This window comes from Strix aluco, chromosome 8, assembly GCF_031877795.1.
Source record: "Strix aluco isolate bStrAlu1 chromosome 8, bStrAlu1.hap1, whole genome shotgun sequence".
Taxonomy (NCBI): Eukaryota; Metazoa; Chordata; class Aves; order Strigiformes; family Strigidae; genus Strix; species Strix aluco.
Genome location: NC_133938.1, coordinates 11,221,823 through 11,241,365, shown reverse-complemented (window position 1 = coordinate 11,241,365; position 19,543 = coordinate 11,221,823). Strand labels below are relative to the sequence as shown.

General features: G+C 45.4%; 2 protein-coding genes across 6 annotated transcripts; one reads left to right on the top strand and one right to left on the bottom strand.

Annotated features, from left to right (window-relative positions):
- Positions 1-569: 569 nt before the first annotated feature.
- On the bottom strand, positions 570-12,653 carry LOC141926795 (uncharacterized). Its single transcript, XM_074833193.1, has 5 exons — positions 12,443-12,653; positions 12,004-12,390; positions 11,069-11,215; positions 4,525-4,646; positions 570-2,738 (listed from the first exon to the last, which is right to left on the bottom strand). Exons 1-5 carry the CDS (start codon positions 12,651-12,653, stop codon positions 2,427-2,429), a joined length of 1,179 nt encoding a protein of 392 aa, XP_074689294.1. The 3' UTR covers positions 570-2,426.
- MMACHC (metabolism of cobalamin associated C) lies at positions 11,795-18,001 on the top strand. Of its 5 annotated transcripts, none has more exons than XM_074832158.1 (4): positions 11,795-11,953; positions 14,278-14,472; positions 14,849-15,001; positions 15,090-15,296. In XM_074832158.1, exons 1-4 carry the CDS (start codon positions 11,882-11,884, stop codon positions 15,270-15,272), a joined length of 603 nt encoding a protein of 200 aa, XP_074688259.1. In that variant the 5' UTR covers positions 11,795-11,881; the 3' UTR covers positions 15,273-15,296. The 5 variants fall into 5 exon arrangements, with proteins under 5 accessions (XP_074688259.1, XP_074688258.1, XP_074688257.1 ...); XM_074832157.1 differs by having other exon boundaries at positions 15,078-15,296; XM_074832156.1 differs by lacking the exon at positions 15,090-15,296 and adding an exon at positions 15,556-18,001 and having other exon boundaries at positions 11,796-11,953.
- Positions 18,002-19,543: the final 1,542 nt, after the last annotated feature.

Below are 19,543 nucleotides of genomic sequence, written 5' to 3'. Positions count from 1 at the left end.
CAATCACATTTGAATGAAAACCTCCCCACTCTGATGCTGCAGGGGACATGTTTCCTCACAGATCTGAGAAAAGTCAACTTTCACTCAAAGCACAACTTCAAAACAGTCTCGGAAGGTAAAGCACTTAGACCTGACCAGAAGAGGACCTTCTAGTTGTGGCTGGTGATGCGTAGCTTGCAAACTAGATCCCACACCATAGCTGATTCTGCAACATCAGCAAGCTTTTAAAAGAAATCATTAACTATTACATGAAGGAAGCATAGATAGGGTGCTAGAGAGTGTCAGACTTGACAGATTTGTGCATTCAAAGACAAAGCGATCAATGTATTCATCTGTTTGACAGCCTGCACAGCCTTCCTTGTGCTTGTTCCCACTTCCTGTCTAATAAATATAACTGAAAGACATACTCAACACAGGTCTCCTTCACGTGCACCAGCAGTTTAACAATGGTTAGCCTCGGTTCCTCTGTAATATTTTTTCTTTTGAAAGACCCATCCATCAGCCAAATAACCCCCTGAACCACAAAACCAGCTTGATCTTGATCAGACGGACAGTGGTCACAGCTGCAAGAAAATAAGTATGTGTTTGTTCCTACTGTGCAGCTCCCTCTCTGTTTACAGGTAGACCCAATCTCCCACCCACAGTTCAAATAAAGAGCTCAGTAAGTTACTAGAGGTATCCTCCCAGTCATAAAACAGGTCTCCTTGTGATGAACTGCCCAGAATTAATATATCCCTGCAGCAGAAGCCTTTTGCTAGCGCTCTTTGAACTATAATGGAACATCTGTTGGCAATCTCCCGCAGGGTAACTTCTCCCCTCCCCTGTTTTAATCCTCTCTCCTTCAGAAGTACTTTTGCTCCAAAATTAGACACATCAGTTGCCACAGGATGACTCTCACAAACATTAGAGTGTTTCCTTTCACACTGGTCTTTCTTGGGAGCTGTAGGAAGAGGGATGAGCAGTCAGCCCTGTTCAGTATTTTTTAAAAAATTTGCTGTTATGTCTGAATTCCAGAAGCTTTCGATGCTAAATTACAGGTTCTGCTTGGGACAAGGCTCATGGGTTCTGGAACATGTCTTTCAGCCAGATTTAGGCACTCATTTGAATCTGACTGAGAAGAGTTTTACTGGGGACAACTGCAAAATTAGCCAAGTTTTCCTTTGTGCTAATCCTGGCTATGCCTTCTGATCACACAGGCAGATCAAGCCAGTAACATGATCATTGCTTCAATTTCCCTACTGATAAGCTTGGGGGCAAGACGAGAATTTTCATGTACTTTTTTAAAAGGACCTCAATATTTTTAGGTGGAAGGCAATCGTGCACAATACTATTTGTGGCTGGCTAGCAGAAAGGGAACCCATTTTCAAAAAGGGCTGAGAGAACCACTGGGAAAATGGCTCCCTTTGTTTTACAGTCTAACCTGGTGGCCCACACTGAGTGATAACTGGTCACTTGCATCCTGCTCAGTCTGTTTCTTGGATGCATCAAGTCACTTTCCAGCTCAGCTCAGTCAGATCCAAGCCACTCAAGCAGGTTTTGATATCCTGACCATGATTTGCCAATGGCTCTTCACACATTCAGGTCCACAAAGAAGCAGAGTTGAACTCTGGGAAGCAGCTGTTCACTGGAGAGGGAAAACTAACTGATCTCAGCCTGATCTTCAAAGCAGAAGGCACAGTTCATGCAACTGAACGAGATGGAGGTCACAAGAGCAGCCTCTGCCACTGTGTCCTGTCTTGATCTGTGCTCAAGCCTCCACTTGATGACTCCTACTGCTAATCTCTGCACCACCAGCCTGCTTTTCAAACCAGGCCTAACCAAGCTCTGCTGGGCCCCTTTACAGCATCCCTGACTCTGTGCCACATCCCAAGGTCCTTTGTATTGACTGAGAAGTAGGCAGGAAAGAAAATGCCACAGATCCACCTCCGGCACTACCCCATCTGCTAGACTACAAAGCCTTCACCATCAAATAGGCAGTTGTCCTCTTTCCCCATACTCTTAAGGCTTTCTGAACTCAATATTGTTCATTCACCTCTTCCCTTCTCCTTCACCAGCTAGCAATTCTAAAATTAAGCTCTTTCAGAGGAAACCGGAATAAAAAAATTCAAACCACTTTAGGAAATTTCACAAGGCCCTTTTTTGCCACTATGACACTTTATTCTCATAAAACAAACCCTGCAACCTCCCTTTATGGTGGTCATGGAAGTTTCTGTTGAAAGAACAAGATTTCTTAGCCTGTTTGAGCCACAGAAGAGGAAGCAATTTACCAATTACACATTACCAGTCAGCTGCTCTGTATTGGGTCTTTTCAGACAGGGTAAATCTATGGTCTGTCTATATCTGTTCTGTTCTTGCTATATATAGTCTCCCTAAATGGCACAATCCAAGCCCAGCTATATATCCCAGAGCTTTAGCTAATCAACAGTTTAAACAATGTCCAACATAACCCAAAACTTGCAGTATATTTGAGGAAAAATACATTTGAAGGCATTAGTAGACACGACACACAACATTTTCTCAATCTGTTCTGGTCCACCAAGTGGACAGAAGACAGGATCGTACATCCCATCCCACGGGAGAGGGCTGAAGCAAAGGGCTGCAGCTAGGAATTCTCTGACCTTGGAGGAAACCCCCTGTTGCAGACACACACTGCAGCATCTCTCCCTCTGCAAGCCAGCTGGCAACTGCAAAAGCTGGTTGATGCACCACAGATCAGGCCCTCCATCAGTGTCTGTCACCTGGGGTGAAAGAACAGAATACACAGCACTGTGTTGTAAAGGTTGTGTAGGTCTAAGCAAGAGAGCATGAGATGACAACCAACAGTTCAGGTCTCGGGTAGAGCATGGGACTGGGCAGGTCTGTGAATGACTTATCAAAATGGCTGTTTCCCTTCCTTGAGTTGCTGCCACCCTTGGGTCAGCCCCACACCTCCTATCGTCCACTTCTGGTAAATCCAGGTACCAAACGAGTCAAGAAGCAGAGTTTGCCTGCCTAGGGAAGCCAATATCCTTTCCATCTTTTACTTGTTCCCTACAGTAAAGAGGGCACCTTTTAGTTAACATTAAAGGTCACGCAGCTCTAGTTCAGGCAGGCCGTCAGACAGGTCACTGCTGAGGTCATCTGCTCCAGCTATTTCTAGCCTCTTCTCCAGCACTGCTCTCCTCCCGCTCAAAACACAGTGTGGAGATACCTTTACAATCTACACCAACAGAACAAGGAATTAGCCTTCCCCAGACTCCTTACTCCATACACCAGCCCTAAGAACAAACGGCAGCCTGTTCTAGCCCCTCCAGCACTGCTGGTTCAGTGTGGACTGCAGTCCGTGTCAAACTCTAATAAAAAACATCCTCATTCATCTTCCACTGAAACAGAGAAATACCAAGAAGCATCCTCACAAGCTACATAAGCTCAAACAAAAATAGGTGCCCATGTAAGTGAATCATGGTTCCAAGTGTTCTAGGAAGCTGCCAACACAGCTACTGGGTGCCCCTACTGTACTATTGGCCAGGGTTTCTGATGCTGCTACAATATGAATATTTACTACTAATACTAAGCAACAGGTAACTAGCTGCTTCTTATTAAATGAGGGGCACTGCTTGAGCATTTGATCAGTAAAGCTCTATACAGGAGTCCCTACCCGGCATGTGCCTCAGAATAAATGTTAAAGAGAAAAAGTTAACCCTTTGATGGGACATGAAGACTCCTTAGGCATTGTCCTAACAGCAACCTGACATGTTACGACTGCATCTACAAAGCAGTTAATTGTAGCAGGTTTGCTAGTTGCTAGTAAAGTCTGAATCAGCAGGATTAGTAAATTGGAAAAACAGAACACAGAGCAGTTTAACATGCCTTACAGCCTCCATTCACAAGAATCTTAAGCATCTTACTAAAGTAGGGCATGAATTTTCACTTTTAAAGGACCATTAGCCCTTTGTTCCTGATTTCCTTTAATGCTAAGTGTTAATGCAAACACAAGGGGGTTTTATATCCTAAAAGCAAGGCATAAATCCAAAAGGATAAAGGGGCTGAGAGCCGAACCTTCTTGAAGTGAGCAATTTTCACCTTCCTAATCTCACTGGCTGTGTGTCAGCACCAAAACAAAAATGGAGCCACATTAAAAAGTGGTATCTTGGCACTGTCAGAGGAAGTGATAAGTATCATAATTGGCCCTCACATGCAGCTGACACTAGATGGGGAAGGAGGATGAAAGAACAGACAGGCACACACATGTTACCTCTGTGCTGGCATAGCAATAGTGCTCTCAGAGCAAAGTGTTAACTGTGGCCCAAGTGCTAGGACAGTATTCCAAACTGTACTGCCTACCCGCCTTTAGGTGCGTCATACTCAGCCCTACCAGTAAAAGTGGGCACAGCAAGTGCCACTAATCAAATTATCAGTATGACCTCTGGAACGCTCTGAACAGTAGACATAAATAGGTTCTGCAGATCTCTGTCATCTGCATTACTGTGGAAAACCCCATCAGGTTCTTCAGATCCTGAGGGTGCAGGAACCAGCCACATTTACCTTCAGGCACCTTGATCTCTGCAGTGCTGGAGAGCTCATTGGAGCTGAAGTCTCCAAGGTGGAAACCTCATCCAAAGATGGAGAAAACCACTCTGCCTCTCTCAGCAAGTTCTTGCTCCTCGCTAAAATAAATGAAGCAAGCAGCAGATTAGGTCAAAAGTTCAAGGATGAACTTGCTGAGCCTAAGCCTCCACTGTCGACCTTTTGTGCCACCTCTTATCATGTGGAGAAACTGTTGCTATTCTGATTTAATAGCATTTTACTTATTCTTGCATGGGTACAAGCAGTGGCACAAGGCAGCAGAAAACAGGTACCATGATCACAAACCTAGGCAGAAAAACACATTGGCAAAAATCTTCAGGCACTGGATTTCATCTGTCTTTGACAGCAACGGCTCCAACCAACTCCAAATCATGCAGGTTTAAAACACAAAGAATTGACCAGCTCCTTTCTGCTCAAAGCCACAGTCACAATGACAAACCCTTCCCATAAAGGGGTCGGTTAGTGTTGGAAAGGGACAACAGGACACCTGACCTGACCATGAGATGTCTAAAGGGAGGTTGAAATACCATGTCCCAGAGTGTTAGTAACATTGGAGTGAGTGGGGAATAGTTCCTATGATCTCTGTCTTTCCCTGCAGGCTCAGTGGATGGCACCTCCTTCAAGAACAGACTTTTCACTTCATCTTTCAGGTCAGAGACTGTAGATCTGATTGAAGCAAAAGGCTTAGCAATGCCTACTGGCACAATTCTTGGGGGTGGGGATGGGGTGGGAACCACTTTGACAGGGTTTCTGACAAAGTCATGCCTGGTAGCAGCAGAAGGCAGTTCTGCTGAGCAATTCAGTTGTGTTTTCAGCAGATGAACGGTCTGGCAGCAGAACCTCCACCTCCCCACCTAGCCCTGTTCACATTGTTATCTCGGTTGTGCCAGCATAATTTTTTCCTGCAGCAGCACTGTGAAGCACACCACTTTAGGGGAAAAAACAAACAAAACAAAACAAAACAATGACGCACTTGTTAGAACCAGCTCGGCTCCCTGATCGGATTTACAGCACACCAACAATTGCAGTGGCAGAAACTCAGGAGGCAATGTGCTGTGAGGCCAGTGCAGGAAAAAGCAGAGGGGTGGACACATTTTAAGCTGATGTTGACAGCACAGACACATCTCATGAAATCACAGCTTAACAATAGGTGGGAGAGTGACACAATAAGGGAAGGCCTTAGGCTTTTATAGAAAGAAATAGGGAATCGATATTTAATTACAGGAGAACTGCAATGAAGTTCCATTACTGAAAACATCTCACTAAGTTGATACAATATCCTTTATCAAGGAAAACCTAATAATAGAGCTACATTGACCTCCACACTCAGTGTCCACCAATGCTTCTCCACTAATAAAGATAGACATTAATATGCTTATGGTCCAGAGGGAGAAAGATCAGAAAAACAGACAAGGAATTAAGATACCCTTTAACTTCATTTCAGTTACCAAATTGCCATGAGTCTTCAAACAATTTGTGTGACTATCTCTCTCAGGTTCCTACCTAATGCAGAGCAATAGTCCTTTAACAGGGTCAGAAAAAGGTTTCAAGAGCTCTGGATGGAAAGCAGAAGGAAAGTCCCTTATAAGCAGTACAACATTGTGTCTTGGTGATACTTATTTACTGTTTTGGAGAACACAGAGAACGAAAAATCCTTTCTGTATGAACACTTTTTGATGACACCAAATCACGCTGTAACCCATGTGACATCAACATTAGCCTGAGGGAGATGAATGGGAGTATTGTTTTTTTTCCAAAGAATAAAAAAGCCCCATCATACCTGGGACACGGACACCTCACAGAGACATCGCTGCCTTCCCCAGAGGAGTGATGCATATTCTCTGGGTGCTGATGTACTGTAGCACAAAGCTGTATGGGGAAGCGAATGCTGGGAACAGTGACACGAATCCTCAGCTAAACCTGTGACAGTTAGGACATCTGGCAGCTGTCCGAGGGCAGCACGGGTTGGACAGAGGATACAATTAAACAGAGCCAGAAAGATCTAAGGATCCTCAACAAGGAAGCTCCAATGTCACTCATTTCTCTCCAGGGAGCACGTCAGAGCCCTCGGGTAGGGGTGGGGGGGAGAGCAAGGGCCAAGCTAGCAGAGGTTAGAGGCACTGGCAAAGCTAGTTCCCACCAGCTGAGCCTGGTGAGAGGAAAGTGACAGCAGCTGACGAAACTGGGAAAGAATTAGAGCTTAGTCAATTCAAATGAGCACCTCTTCTTGGAGACACCGATTATTATTTCCAGTCATTTCAGCAAAAAGCAAGTAAGGTACTGTTCAACTAACAACCAGAAGAGCATGTGGAGTCTACCACTGCCCTGACAGAGGACTTGGGTAGGAGACAGCACCAGCCCTGATTAAACAAGGCAGATGAGATGGCTCAGGGAAGCTGTGAGCTAACAACTCAGACCCTGCCAGTTCGGTGCCAAGGACTGCTGGGAAGGGAACAGCAGGTACCCGTTCTCAGCGCCCACATGGAATAAGCTGAAGGTGCTAACCCTTGGCATATAAATGTCTCAGTAACAGAGGCTACCATTTCACCCCCTGCACTAAGCTGTCTCAGAAGGACTGAACGCCTTGACTGCACTTAGCCAGAGGTCCCCTCCAGAAAAGGGCAGACACTTAAGCCATACCTGCTTCAAGCTTTACTAGTTAAGGATTTAAACAGAAGACCTCACCACACAAAGCTGACAAATCTACTACCTTCAGCATCAGTAAAGCCAGTACTATACTAGCCATGGAAATGAACTGTGCTCCACAAGACAAATACTCTATGCAGGCAGGTACAAAGGACAGCTGACAAACAAGAATGGCAAGATAAGAGATCAGTCCCCAGCATCTCCGAATTTGCCAATCCAGCCCCTGTGAAAGCGAGCTGCAACAGCAAGGGCTGTCCTGCAGAGCTCTGAACAGCCAGCAGCACCCTCCTGTGACACACTCCTGCAGCTCCCAGGCTGTTACTCCACTTGAAACCCAAGAGCTGCACTTGTCCCTGCAGCAGCTCTCATGCGGCATGCACAGACCCACGCATCTCACAGATTCCCTGAAGGTGTATCCCCTCTACCTGATGTGGCCAAGCTTCTGTTGGGTGCTCCACACTTTCATCCCAAGTTTGTCTAAACTGTAAGATTCTGCTTTGTGGCTGCTCAGCAGATCTAGCACCTGAGAAAGAGGGGAAATCACTTCCAAGCCTTTCGCAGAGGCAGCCTCTGATCCACCACAACATCATTAAACCCTGCAGAAAAATCATGTCCAGATGAGGCCGGAATAACTGAGAAAAAGTAGAGAGCTGGACATATAACATGCCACTGTTGGTGAACACTTCATGTTTCCAGCACCAAAGGTAATACTCGGTTTCTTTATATGCTTCTGAGTTCGGATCACGATGGCACCCCACCTGGCATCACCTGTAACCTCTTCTTCATGCTAGCCCTCCTCAGCAGGAATTACAAGTTTTGCTACAGGTAGAATAGCAGTGTTTTGCCCACAGTCATCACCTTACTCTATAGAGAAGTTGAGAGCATGCTTTCACCTCCCCTTGGGAAGCAGATTACAAGTCCTGGCCATGCAAGTATCCTCCTGCAGCAGGAGGTTTCTAGAAGAATGGTAACATGCTGCTTGGTGCAAAAGATAGTTGTTAGCCCTACTCTCATTTCAACCCTTACCCTGCCAGCTCTGTCCACTCCCTGTTCTTCTCCCATCAAGTCTTCTCTGATTCTCCCTTTTGCAAAGGTCATCTACTTCTGCAATAACTAAAAAAATTATTGGTGTCATTCTGGCTGCAGTAGGACCTGTTATATCAGCATACATACAAACACTTACCTTTTCCCCCACTTATACATATTTTGAAGATACCTTTCTAGCTGCCCTCCATCATTTAACACTAGAACAGGAAGGTGTCTTCTTGCTGTTTCAGCAAGCCTGTGAGGCAGGAAAGGTCCCTGCAGAGCACCTTGCACACTGGCTGTCTCAATCAAAGCCTTCTAGCGGTACCACAATACTTAATAAAAATACATCCTCTGTTGCAGGCAGCAACAGCATTTTTCAGTCTGACTACTCTTCACAGTGAACTCTTCATACCTCAGTTTCAACACTCAGTTCTCCTCCACAGATCCCAGCAGCAAAGCTTGCCCATTCCAACAGCAGGTCTGCCACTGGCCATCAAACCACCCAGTGCCAGATTTTGGGTGGAAGAGGTGTGACTATAAAGCAGCCCACCTTGCAGTGTCGACTCTGAGTTGTCTTAATTCAATCAGTTGCAGACATGTGGTTTGATAGTTTTTCCTCTTGTTGACCTGTGCAGTAAAGCAACTTGACCTCAAAGAGACCAAGAAAAAGGCCATGGCTAAACTACCTTCTGCACCTGATTTTCCACCTCTCTGTCACCAGGCAAAACTTTACAGAACTATATCCACCCACATCTCTCCCAAGGCAAAGGGTGGATTCAGAGGCTGCCGACAAGCCCCACACATGTTCTCCTCCCACAGCTCTCCCAGAGCACAGCATGGAGTCACAGCTTGCCAGCCTGTGTATTCCCTTTACTTCTCCTCCAGTGCTACCTGTTCAGCAGTGTTCCCTGGTTTCATTTTCCTGAACAGAGATCCTCAACTATAATGAACTTTCACTGCTTCCCACCAGGGGCTGCCTCTGCTAGACCACTTGGGCAGCAACAGGTTGTCCTGTGCAGAATCAGAGTTCAGACCATGCGAGGAGCAGAGCACACCACCACTCACTGACTTTATGCCGCAGTTGCTGTCATGGTAGTATTTCACTGCTTAAAGAAAGTGGGAAAAGTTACATTTTCCTCCAGTACTTCCCCTGCACCAGCCCTGAATCTACAAAAGTCTTAGCACTGACTTCTCTCTGTCTTTTTCACTGACATTTATTTCTTGTGGACTGTCGGAATACAAATGAGATGCACAATCTCCATGCTGCTGGTGAAGCACTTGCTGTTGCTAGTTATGGCATTCACCTTTCAGCTCCTCTATCCTCCCTGGCAAGGCCTCCCAACTGTTCTAAGTGCTGTTCTGCAATCACTGAGCACCCTCTGTAACAGCAAACAGGGAAGGCAGGAGGTGTTAAGGTCCCAGCCTAGCTCTTCTGTTGCTGGGACAGAAAGGACAAGAATAGGATCAAGGAACACCCAGTAAGATGGTTTCAAGGTTCAGCCCCATTCCAATCCTTGACAGAGGCAGAGGACAGCAGCAGCCCAAGAATTCCCCTCTGCCACTATGCCATATGCTCAGCAGACCACAAAACCCCTGTCTTTCTGAACCACCATATTCAGACAGAAAAACAGACAAGATGCACATTAAGAATTGGAATATTTGAACTAACCACCTTCAAAGGCAACTTGGCCAGATGACTAAATATTGTGCTTCACAAGGGTTTCAGCAAAGGACTCCATACCCAACTCTAGACCAAGCTTGGTCATGGCCCTCCAAGAAATCACTTAATTTTCCACTGTCCACTTTCCGTTCTGGGAAGCAAAGGTGCTTCTCAGGTTTTCAGATCACTAAAGAAAAGACAAAAGAAGAATAAAAAAGTCAAAAAGCCCTTTCTGCCTTGTATCAAACACTTTGTCTGTGCTCACTTGTTTAGCACGGACGTGGAGCTACATTGTGCCAGGCTACACTCACAGCCTGTTTTTTCTTCAAAAGGACTTCAGCAACCTAGACAAGACGTGATCTGTGTAAGAGGCTCCTGTAACCATCAGTGCTTCAGTTCCAGTGCCTTTACCTTTACTACCTTCTAGCTTATTGATCTGCTCCTGCTGGAGCTCTTCCTCCTGCTTCAGTCAATTCACGACTGAGTGAGGAATTCAATGATCTGAGCAGACGGGCAAAACCAGATTTTCTATGAGAATATTTTAGTCCAGGAAAGAACATAGTTAGTAGCCTGGTTCAACTTCAGAAGCTGGAAAAACAGGGAAACCTGAAGAACAAACCTTCATTCTAAACAATACTGATGGGACCCTTCTGCCCTCCTCCTGCAGAGGGCACAGATACAACAAGAAACAACTCTTGGGGTTCTAGAAGATATAAGGGAACTCCACAAATAAAGAAGTGTGCATATCTGTCCCCAAGAACTCGCAGATCTGGTGTCCTGACACTTCATAAAACTCAGGACTAATGGCTGGAGAACATTGCACAAGAACCATAAAGATTATGTTAAGCTGCTATAAAGATTAGGGTAAGGAGATCCAAATCTGAGGCTTGGTCTCCAATGTGGAAATGTGTTGGTAGGGAACAGGGAAGTTGCAAAGAACACAAACTTTCAAATGTGGAAGGTGAAAGGACTATCAGCACTGAGGCCTTGCTAAGTATTTTAGTGAGCAGCGTCCACCCACACAGGAAGGTGGAGCTTTCAAACTGTGTATGATGAAAGAAAAATATGCACAATACAGAGTGCTATAGCACAGATGGGCACACTGTGCAAGCATGGTAGGAAAACCTGCTCTTAACAGAGGCGATCTCAACAGGGCCCTCAAATCACCTTGGTTTTCTGGCATGGCTGCTGGCTCCGCTGTTGCCTCGCTGCGGCGTGGGAGACGCGCGCAGGTGAGATGCGGCTGCTGGGTGCCAGGCAGGCGCTCCTTGACCGCAGCGTTCTCAGGGCCTGGTCTGTCAAGCTGCAAACCCACTGCAGATCAAAAGCAACAGCCGTTACCAGGGGCTGTGAGGGAAGGAGCCCACCTGGGCCTGCTGCATCGTTAAACTTGCCTCAGCTAGCGCCTCAGCCCCGAGCTTGGAAACCGGCCAGGGCGTGCGCATCGAGATACCGAAATTCTTCCCCTTCCCACCCGAGCGACACGACCGCAGGCAGCCGTCGGAAACGGCAGGCCTCTACCGAGATAACCCGCCCGGCCACCGGCCCGCCGCGGGCGCACTGCGCTACACGGGGACCGCAGCACTTCACCGGCAGCCACCGGAGAACACGACACCGCTCCGCAACACCCTGCCGGCAGAAGCCCGGCCGCCTGGTTATGCCGTCGACACCCCCCGGCCTCCCCCGGCCTCCCCCGGCCCGGGACGGCAGCGGGGCCGCCCCTCGCACCGCCCAGGCCGCAGCGGCCCCGCCCCTGCCGTGCGCGCGGGTGCCGCTGGGACACGAAACCCCCGCCGAGCGGGCTCGCGCGCGCTATAAGTCCCAGGGTGCCTTGCGCGGCGGGCCGTCTCCTAGGAGACGCGGCCATGGGGTTGGCCGAGGGGGGGTGTCCCGCCGCGCCTCCCGGGGTGCCCCGCGCGCCGCCGCGCCGGGGGCGGTCGGAGCTGCCGGAGCTGCCGTGCCGGTGGCGCCCCGTGCGGCATGGAGGGGCGCGTGGCGGAGCGGCTGCGTGGCGCCCTGGGCCCTTTCGGCTTCGAGGTGCACGCCTTCAAGGTACTGGCGTCACGCGGGGCTCGACGTGACGTTACCCGCGGTGACGTTACCCGCGGTGACGTCAATCAGAGCGGCGTCGCTATGCCCGCGGCCGGTAGGGGGCGCGGTGACGGGGGCTGTTCCCGGTAGCCGGCGGTGGCCCCGCAGAGGGGAGCAGCGGTGCCGGGCGGAGGTCGGCGCTCTGCGGCTGCTTCGCCTCCGTGGGCCGAGGGTGGCGGTGCGTCGCCGCCAGGCTCCCACCTCCAGCGCGGCCCGGGCCGCCGGCGCGGGCAGGACGAGCCCCCGCCGAGCCCTTCGCGCGGCCGGCGGCAGGCGGCGCTGCCTGCCCCAGGCTCGGCGGCCGCCGCCGCTCCGCCCCGCGGGCCCCGCTCGGGCTGGAGACGGAGCCCCACGGCGCCGCCGGACCTCCCGCGGGGGGATAACCGGACGGCCGTTGCCTGGGGACGGTTCGGAGCCCCTCTCTGGTGACCGAGGCCTGCGCCTTGGCACGGCACTTGGTGGACTGGGGCTGGAAACGCTCAAGGAGCCGCGGTGCTCGTTTGAGCAAGCGTGAGAGGCCTGTCCGGTCCGCCCGGTGAAGGACGTGAAGGTTGTTGCTGTGCTTTGGCACCGGCAGAGCACTGGCTGAACTAGAGGTTTGTTCAGGGCCTTGATGTTGGTCCCAGTCTGATGCGGTCAGGAGAGTTAAATAAAGATACATCTGGACCAGCAAAGTCCTCTAAGCAAGCTTAAATTTTAATCTAAATGTAGAAACACCTGTATATTAAAGTGCAGACTACTGCATCCGTTTGTAAAGGGCCTGCTGGCTGAAGAGAGTCTGCCTTGCAACTGAGGCAGCCTCTCCCACTGTGCTCTGCGTTGAACTGGATACACTCAGTTTTCACCAAAACTTAGGGGTTCCTTCTTTGGCCACCCCAGAGGCAATCTGCAACAAATCAATCTGCAATATCAAATACAAATCTACAATCAAATACAAATCTACAAGTCAATCTACAATAAACATGATCTCCCCTTCCTTGGGGAATGTATTTATCACCTGAAATACTTGTATTTCCTGCTATACACTTGGTCTGACAAAAAGTAGAAGGGATGAGGTGCTGAGAGAAGTGAAATCTCCAGAATTTGGAGAAGAATTTGATGCTGCTTTCCCAAAACACAGCAGCAGAATTAGGGGCAGAACCCAGATCAAAAAGACTAGCTACTATAGCGCTGTATCTTTTTCCAGATTTAATTCTCAGACAGCTAGCCCTGGTGGAGTGACTGATGTGTACTGGGAAGTCAGCAAACTTTAGATTCACATCTCTCTAACTTCTTGTAGCATCTCAATTCATCATCTTAAACAAGAGGCACAAAACTAATTAAACTTTGGGATTGATATAAGAATATCTTTATTCATTCTATGAATATAAGTTTTCATTCTGTGTTTCCATAGGGGAAGGTCTGGCTGCCGCTATCACCTGTAAAGTCACTTTCAGATTCATTTCACTGATGTTTAGAGGTGACCAGTATTTTGCATTTTCAGACTGAATATTAGAGTTACATTACTTGACATCTCGCTCAGTGTTAGACCTGGTCTTTATGGCGTTCCAGGAGAGGGGAATTTATCATAACCTATAAATAGACTGATGTTATTGTGCAGTACGTTACTAGTGGAGTAGAGGGGGTTTTGGCTGTTACCTCCTTCTGCTGGGCAGTTGCTGGTCTGAGCCCTGTCTCCCTGCTCATGTGTTCATGCTGCCCTAGCTTGATCCCTCATTTCTGGACTGTGTTTTAACACATCCAGCCCTGAAAACAAATATTAAAATGTGGCTGTGTCACAATCCACGTGGTACAGCTGATGGTTCTGGGGGATTTTAGCACTGCTAGGAGCTTCACATCCTTCATTTCCACACATAAATGTTTCCTGCTGAAGAAATAAACCAGGCAACTTGTCATATGAGCAAAACAGTTTCTTTCCTGATGAAGATGAGAAAAAAAAACTGTAAAAGCTTTGCCTAAACCAAGACATCTGATCTGCATTGGCAAGACTGGTTGCTCCTACTTCCCTCTACCATTTCTGAGCAGAACTGGATAAAGGGCAGTCTTGAGCTGAATGCGGTGAGTGATTCTTATCTCTTGCATACAGCTCACAGTACAGCTTCCAGAAACTGTAAATCCCAGTATGCAAAACAACTGGGTTTGAATGGAAGGCACTAGGCAGACTTCCGATCTGGGTTGCAAATGAAGGTGGCTACACTTCTTTCCACTTTTTTAAATTCCTGCATGCCAGCTAGCAAAACAGTGGTGTCCCTGTTTTAATGGAGATTTGTTTTTCTTTGCCAAAGGTTGGATGGTACAATGCTATTCTTCAGCCAGCCTTTCATCTCCCCTACCCAGATGACACACTGGCCTTCGTTGTCCTCAGCACGCCTTCAATGTTTGACAAAGCCCTTAAACCTTTTGTGAACAAAGAACGGTTAAAAATAATCAGGGATCCTGTGGATCAGTGTGTTTCTCATCATTTATCACATGTGAAGGAGGTAAGAACCTGAAATACCAATTCCTTTTACTATTGCGGCATATAACCAGGTGGGTTGAGTAGTAAACAAAGCCTTCCAGGCTCCTGCCCTTGCTCTTTAGAAGGATAAAGCCTTACTCATGATGGTAAGAGCATCAACAGGCTGTTGACCTGCTTTACTTGCAGATTCTGTCTCCTTGCCATTACAGCCTGTAGCTATGTAGAGTGCTTTACAGTCATAGTTTGAAAACCCAAGGCCACAAGCGGGCTGACAGACTTCGGTAGCAGGATGTGGAAATCTGTAGGCGTCACACGTGCCTGATTTGCTAGCATCCAGCACTTCTGTACTGGCAAATCTTTTTCCATGAGCCTGGGCTGATGTTTTTTCATTTTCCCAGAAATTCCCTGACCAGAAGGTGGATGTCATCTTTGATTACGAGATTCTGCCAAGCCGAAAGCCCAAGTTCTTGGCACAGACAGCTGCCCATGTTGCTGGAGCCGCATATTACTACCAAAGGAAGGATGTGAAGCTTGATCCTTGGGGGAAAAAGGTGAGGCAAAAACACAGTATGAGAAGAACCACTAAACTGCAATCACTGAATCATACAACTGTTGTTTACTCACTAGTTCTTCCTGCAGGAAAATACAAAGTCCAGATCACATATAGATGGAGTAAGTGTTTCAGACAGGAATTGGAAGCTTCCAAGATTCTTCAGGGTGGCAGGGAGATGCATACATGGAGAAGAATATCTTGATCTATTAAACCTACTTAGGAGAATAAATCGCAGTGTAAAGGAAGACCTGTTGCTTGGAGCCCTATAAATAGAAAAAAAAAATTGCACTGTGGTTAATTTGTGTGTTCATTTTTTCAAAAAGGGACCACTCCCCACATTACAGGGCGGTGTGTGTGGGCACAGGAAAATGGGAATTAAATGCAGTGTTTAGAGCCACATGTTCAGGAGAGAGCTTTCCTTTCTTCTCTGTATAGCACTCCAGCAGAGGGCTTAGGAGTGTGAGAAGTTGCACTGAAGATTGATGCTTTGAACTCTAACCATTACTAGAGACAAATTGAGACATCCTAGATCCTTCCTTTTTTTTCTTCCAGAAGATCTATGGCGTATGTATCCATCCCAAGTATGGTGGTTGGTTTGCTATCCGGGGTCTGCTCCTGTTCCCAGATATTCAGGTACTGTTCCTGGAACAGTCTGCCCCAGTTGACTGTGTGAGCACAGAAGAGAAAAGAATTGAGTTGCTGGAGCAATTCAATTTCCACTGGCAGGACGGCCGCTATAGGGACATAATTGAAGTGAAAGAAAGATATTCGGAGGAGCAAAAAGCCTACTTTGCCACTCCTCCAGCAGAGAGATTCAGACTGCTAGGGCTGACACAAGAAGCCCAGAGAAGCACATTTCACTAACGTGGCTCTGTGAAGGGGCAGAAGGCAAGCAAAGTGTAACTCATCAGCACCTTCTTTTCCACCATGCTGAGGAGGACGGCATGCTGATACAGAGATGGCAAATCCAAGCAGCATGTGCAGCGTCTCAATCCAAACAGCAGCTCCTCAGAGTAAGAGGGAACGCTGCATCACAGCACTTGTGGTCTGGAGAAAGGTGGGAGCAGTCTGTCTGTGCTGTTGCTGATTCAGTCTGTCTTTTGGGGAGTCTGGTAAGATGCCACTTAGCCTTTGGCTGGGAAAAGTTCAGACACCCTGGCAACTGGAAAACCCATGCTGCTCATCAGAGAAGTAATTTTTGTTCTCAAGAATTTTTCTTCCAAATATTTTGGGTTTATTCTGTGTAAGCGTAAAAAAAGTTAATTTTCAGTCATTGTACTCCGAAATATTTTTTTTTTGTCTGAATTCTGGACAGATACTTTTTTAGATGCATCCAGCATTTTATTACTGTGTGTCATAACTCTCCCTAGGGAATAAGTGTTCAGTCTTTTCAATCTTGCCTTCCTCAGAAAGAAAATTCACCCTGTATTCCTTCAGTTGCAGTGAAGCTGACTTAATTAAGAAATCTTTTAATGTCTCCTTTCCGTACCATCTGAAAGAAAATTCTCCAGAGATCATTTCATTGTGTACTGTGGTCCTTTACATGGAGCAGGAGTGAGGAAAAGAGAGCCAACAGCAGCCGCCTCCTTCAGGGTAGTTACGAAAGGGACAGGGACGGTACAAAGGTCACAGCTCGAATCTGCTATTTCCTCTTCACCCAGGGTCAGCTTCTCAGAACAAGGTGATGTCTTTAGGTCAATTTTAAGCATTTATCCATTGTATAGAGCAGCTGACTAAAATCTTTGGAAAGATGCTGAATAATGTCTATGTGAGTGGAGTTTTTACTCATTTTAAGAAAACTGACTGAAAAAGACAATTCTTATGACCTTTTTCTAAGGTAGATGAGGTTTGTATTTAAAATATTTTTCAGTGCTGTGCCAGCACACACCACACACACCACAGTTTTACTACCATAGTTTCCTGTTGTACTTTCTATATGGGGGAGATCGTAAACCTGCACACACGTAAAAACCATTGCATGAAGCCTTGTCTCACACACAGGCAAACAAGCAGAGAAAAAAAGAAAATATTCCTGGCGTTCATGTTATTTATATTGCTGGATAAAACATCTTCAGACAGAAACATAACATTTTTTTACATTACTTTGTCCTGTTAGATTTGTTCAGAGGTTACAATGGCACTGGGAATCAGGAATTAATTTATCTTAGAGCACTTTGAGCGTCAGGCCTCATTAAAATAGTATGTTAAAATAATATTTTGTGGGAGTTTTGTTACTTGACTGCAGTGCAATGCTGCAAATTGCTAAGCACTTTTTCCCTTTCCACGATATCAACATGATGCAAAAGTACTCTGCAGAACTGAGCCCTTTCTGTTTATTTTACATTGTGATTCTTCATACTTTTTGGAGACTCAAACACTAAGGTTGCCTTCACAGTAAGTCACTTCTTGATACAGTTTTTCATAGTCTATATACTAAGCATAATCAAAATTTAGCATAACAAGTTTGGTTTTCTGTAAACAGAGTAGTGAGCATGTGATCACTGGGTTTGTTCAGTGTATTTGCTGTTACAAAAAAGTCTTTGTTGCTTTCCAATGCTTTGTTCACCACAGTTGACTAAGGCAGACACCCGACAGTGTGTGGTAGCAGTACTGTGATTTTTAATTTAAGCAAAATAATGAAATTTGTTTAAATTCTCTTCTTCTGTTAATGAATTACTTCTGGTTGAAATGTTGGTTGACCTTCCAGAACTTCCCAAATGAACTGTAATTTAACAGGGACTTGAGTTAATGGTTCATATTAGTAATATAAAAAATACTGATTCTCTTAGGAGGATAAACACAGAATGGAATCAGATCTATCTTTTTACATTTCAATTTAAAATATTTTGCTATTTTGGGGTTGATTTCTTACAAATATTTAATATTTTGTCTTAATTCGTTTCTTAAACAGATTACCATAGCCATTTCATTTCAATTTTTGTAATTTTTTTTCTCTCCATGTGGTGTTTTGGTTAATAAAATACAAAGTTGTAAGTAACCTTCAGTACTGAGTATTTTTATTTAAACAATGCAATGATTAACTTGTGGAGAGCTAAAGATGTTAAAGTGAGAATCGATTGCTGTGTTTTTAACATACTGAAAATAGTGAACTACCTAAGACACAAAATCCCGTATCTGCAAACAAAAGAAAAAGTTAGTTATCTTAGGAGAAGTTAGCAAACTATTATGGCAGGCTCACCTGGAATATAAAAATAATAAAACATACGGCACACAACGAGTAAGTCTAATAAACATTTATCTTTCCCAGGTCATTTCAGCAAGATCATTTAACAGCAAGCACATGACAATGCACTTTCATTTTTGCCTCTGTTCTTGCAGTAACAAAAGTTCAAGGTGTCCAGCAATACATAACTGATATTTGAGGGATATTTCCTCAGCAACTTAAAAGTAATACCTGTAAGTACTAGAATTCTTATTTGTTAAAACATATGAGTGAATACTGAGTGACAATAAGGGCAAATCTGTCTTCTTTGTGCTGCTGGCAATACAGTTATGTCAGGCAAAACAGAGTAAAAATATTTAATAACATATCCGTTCCTACTACAGTGATTTTAGAGTGAATTGGATTAGTTCTTACTGGCTTTCTCTTAGCCAGGTCACTGAGATCCACAGCCGCAGCTAGTAATTTTCTTTCGTTGCTGGTTGGAGTATAATGGTCTTTGTCTTACAAAATTGAAGTTTGAGAACCTGTTTGACATATCTCATCACTCGGGACAAGACTAGACATGGTGAGGAACGGATCCTGAGGCATTATGAAGACATTCTTATTTTCAGCACTTGCAAATGTCAAACAAGTAATTGCAAATACTTGGATAGATTTACCAGTTCAAGTATCACATTATACATTTTTAGACAAGTAAGTTTTTCTCTAAATCCTAATTCTTAAACATTTATTAAAGTATCTTTGCCTCAATATAACCAGCAGGGTGAGTATTCAAGAGCTGAACAATAAAAAAAATTTAAAAAAATTAAAAGCTAGTTGAATTTGAATTCAGTTTTAGCAACAAGATATTTGGTATTTCAAGCTAATAAGATATTCTATGAATAATTAACAATTTTTTCATGTTTTTATGCACATAACATCATTCGTCCTCTCCTTCAGTTAAAATTTCCTTTTTTTGACTTCATTAACCTTAAAATAACTGATATTTTTATTAAGATTAAAGATGTGACAAAAAATACAAAGTATTAAATGCAAAGTACAATCTAATCTGGTGACAAGCAGCCATCAGGATTATTGCTCAGTAAGGGAGAAACACTTGAGAAAACACTGTTGTTCTTTTTTGTACCAGTTAAATCAGTGGTGCAAGAATAAGCACTAATGTTTCTTCAGGGTATGAAGTAGAGTTTGGCAAGCTTAATTCATGATACTGTCTTATTTCCTTCTCCTATAAAAAGGGTGGCTTGTAACAATCCTGTCTTCCTCTAAGCTATGGAAGCTAAAGATGGTTTGCTGTATAAATCAGTGCTGGTGTGTCAGACAAAAATAGCCAACCTTATGAGAGCAGTGCACTCTTCT

What these genes read in the sequence shown, in the direction of transcription:
- MMACHC (XM_074832156.1), top strand. Translation starts at nt 11,882, where the DNA reads ATGGAGGGGCGCGTGGCGGAGCGGCTGCGTGGCGCCCTGGGCCCTTTC. An exon ending in TCGAGGTGCACGCCTTCAAG is followed by an intron (nt 11,954 to 14,277) that starts GTACTGGCGTCA and finishes TCTTTGCCAAAG; the next exon opens with GTTGGATGGTACAATGCTAT. An exon ending in ATTTATCACATGTGAAGGAG is followed by an intron (nt 14,473 to 14,848) that starts GTAAGAACCTGA and finishes TCATTTTCCCAG; the next exon opens with AAATTCCCTGACCAGAAGGT.
- LOC141926795 (XM_074833193.1), bottom strand. Translation starts at nt 12,653, where the DNA reads ATGTATCTTTATTTAACTCTCCTGACCGCATCAGACTGGGACCAACAT. An exon ending in TCTGATTGACGTCACCGCGG is followed by an intron (nt 11,216 to 12,003) that starts GTAACGTCACCG and finishes TTTGATCTGCAG; the next exon opens with TGGGTTTGCAGCTTGACAGA. An exon ending in AGAGATCAAGGTGCCTGAAG is followed by an intron (nt 2,739 to 4,524) that starts GTAAATGTGGCT and finishes CTTTCACCCCAG; the next exon opens with GTGACAGACACTGATGGAGG.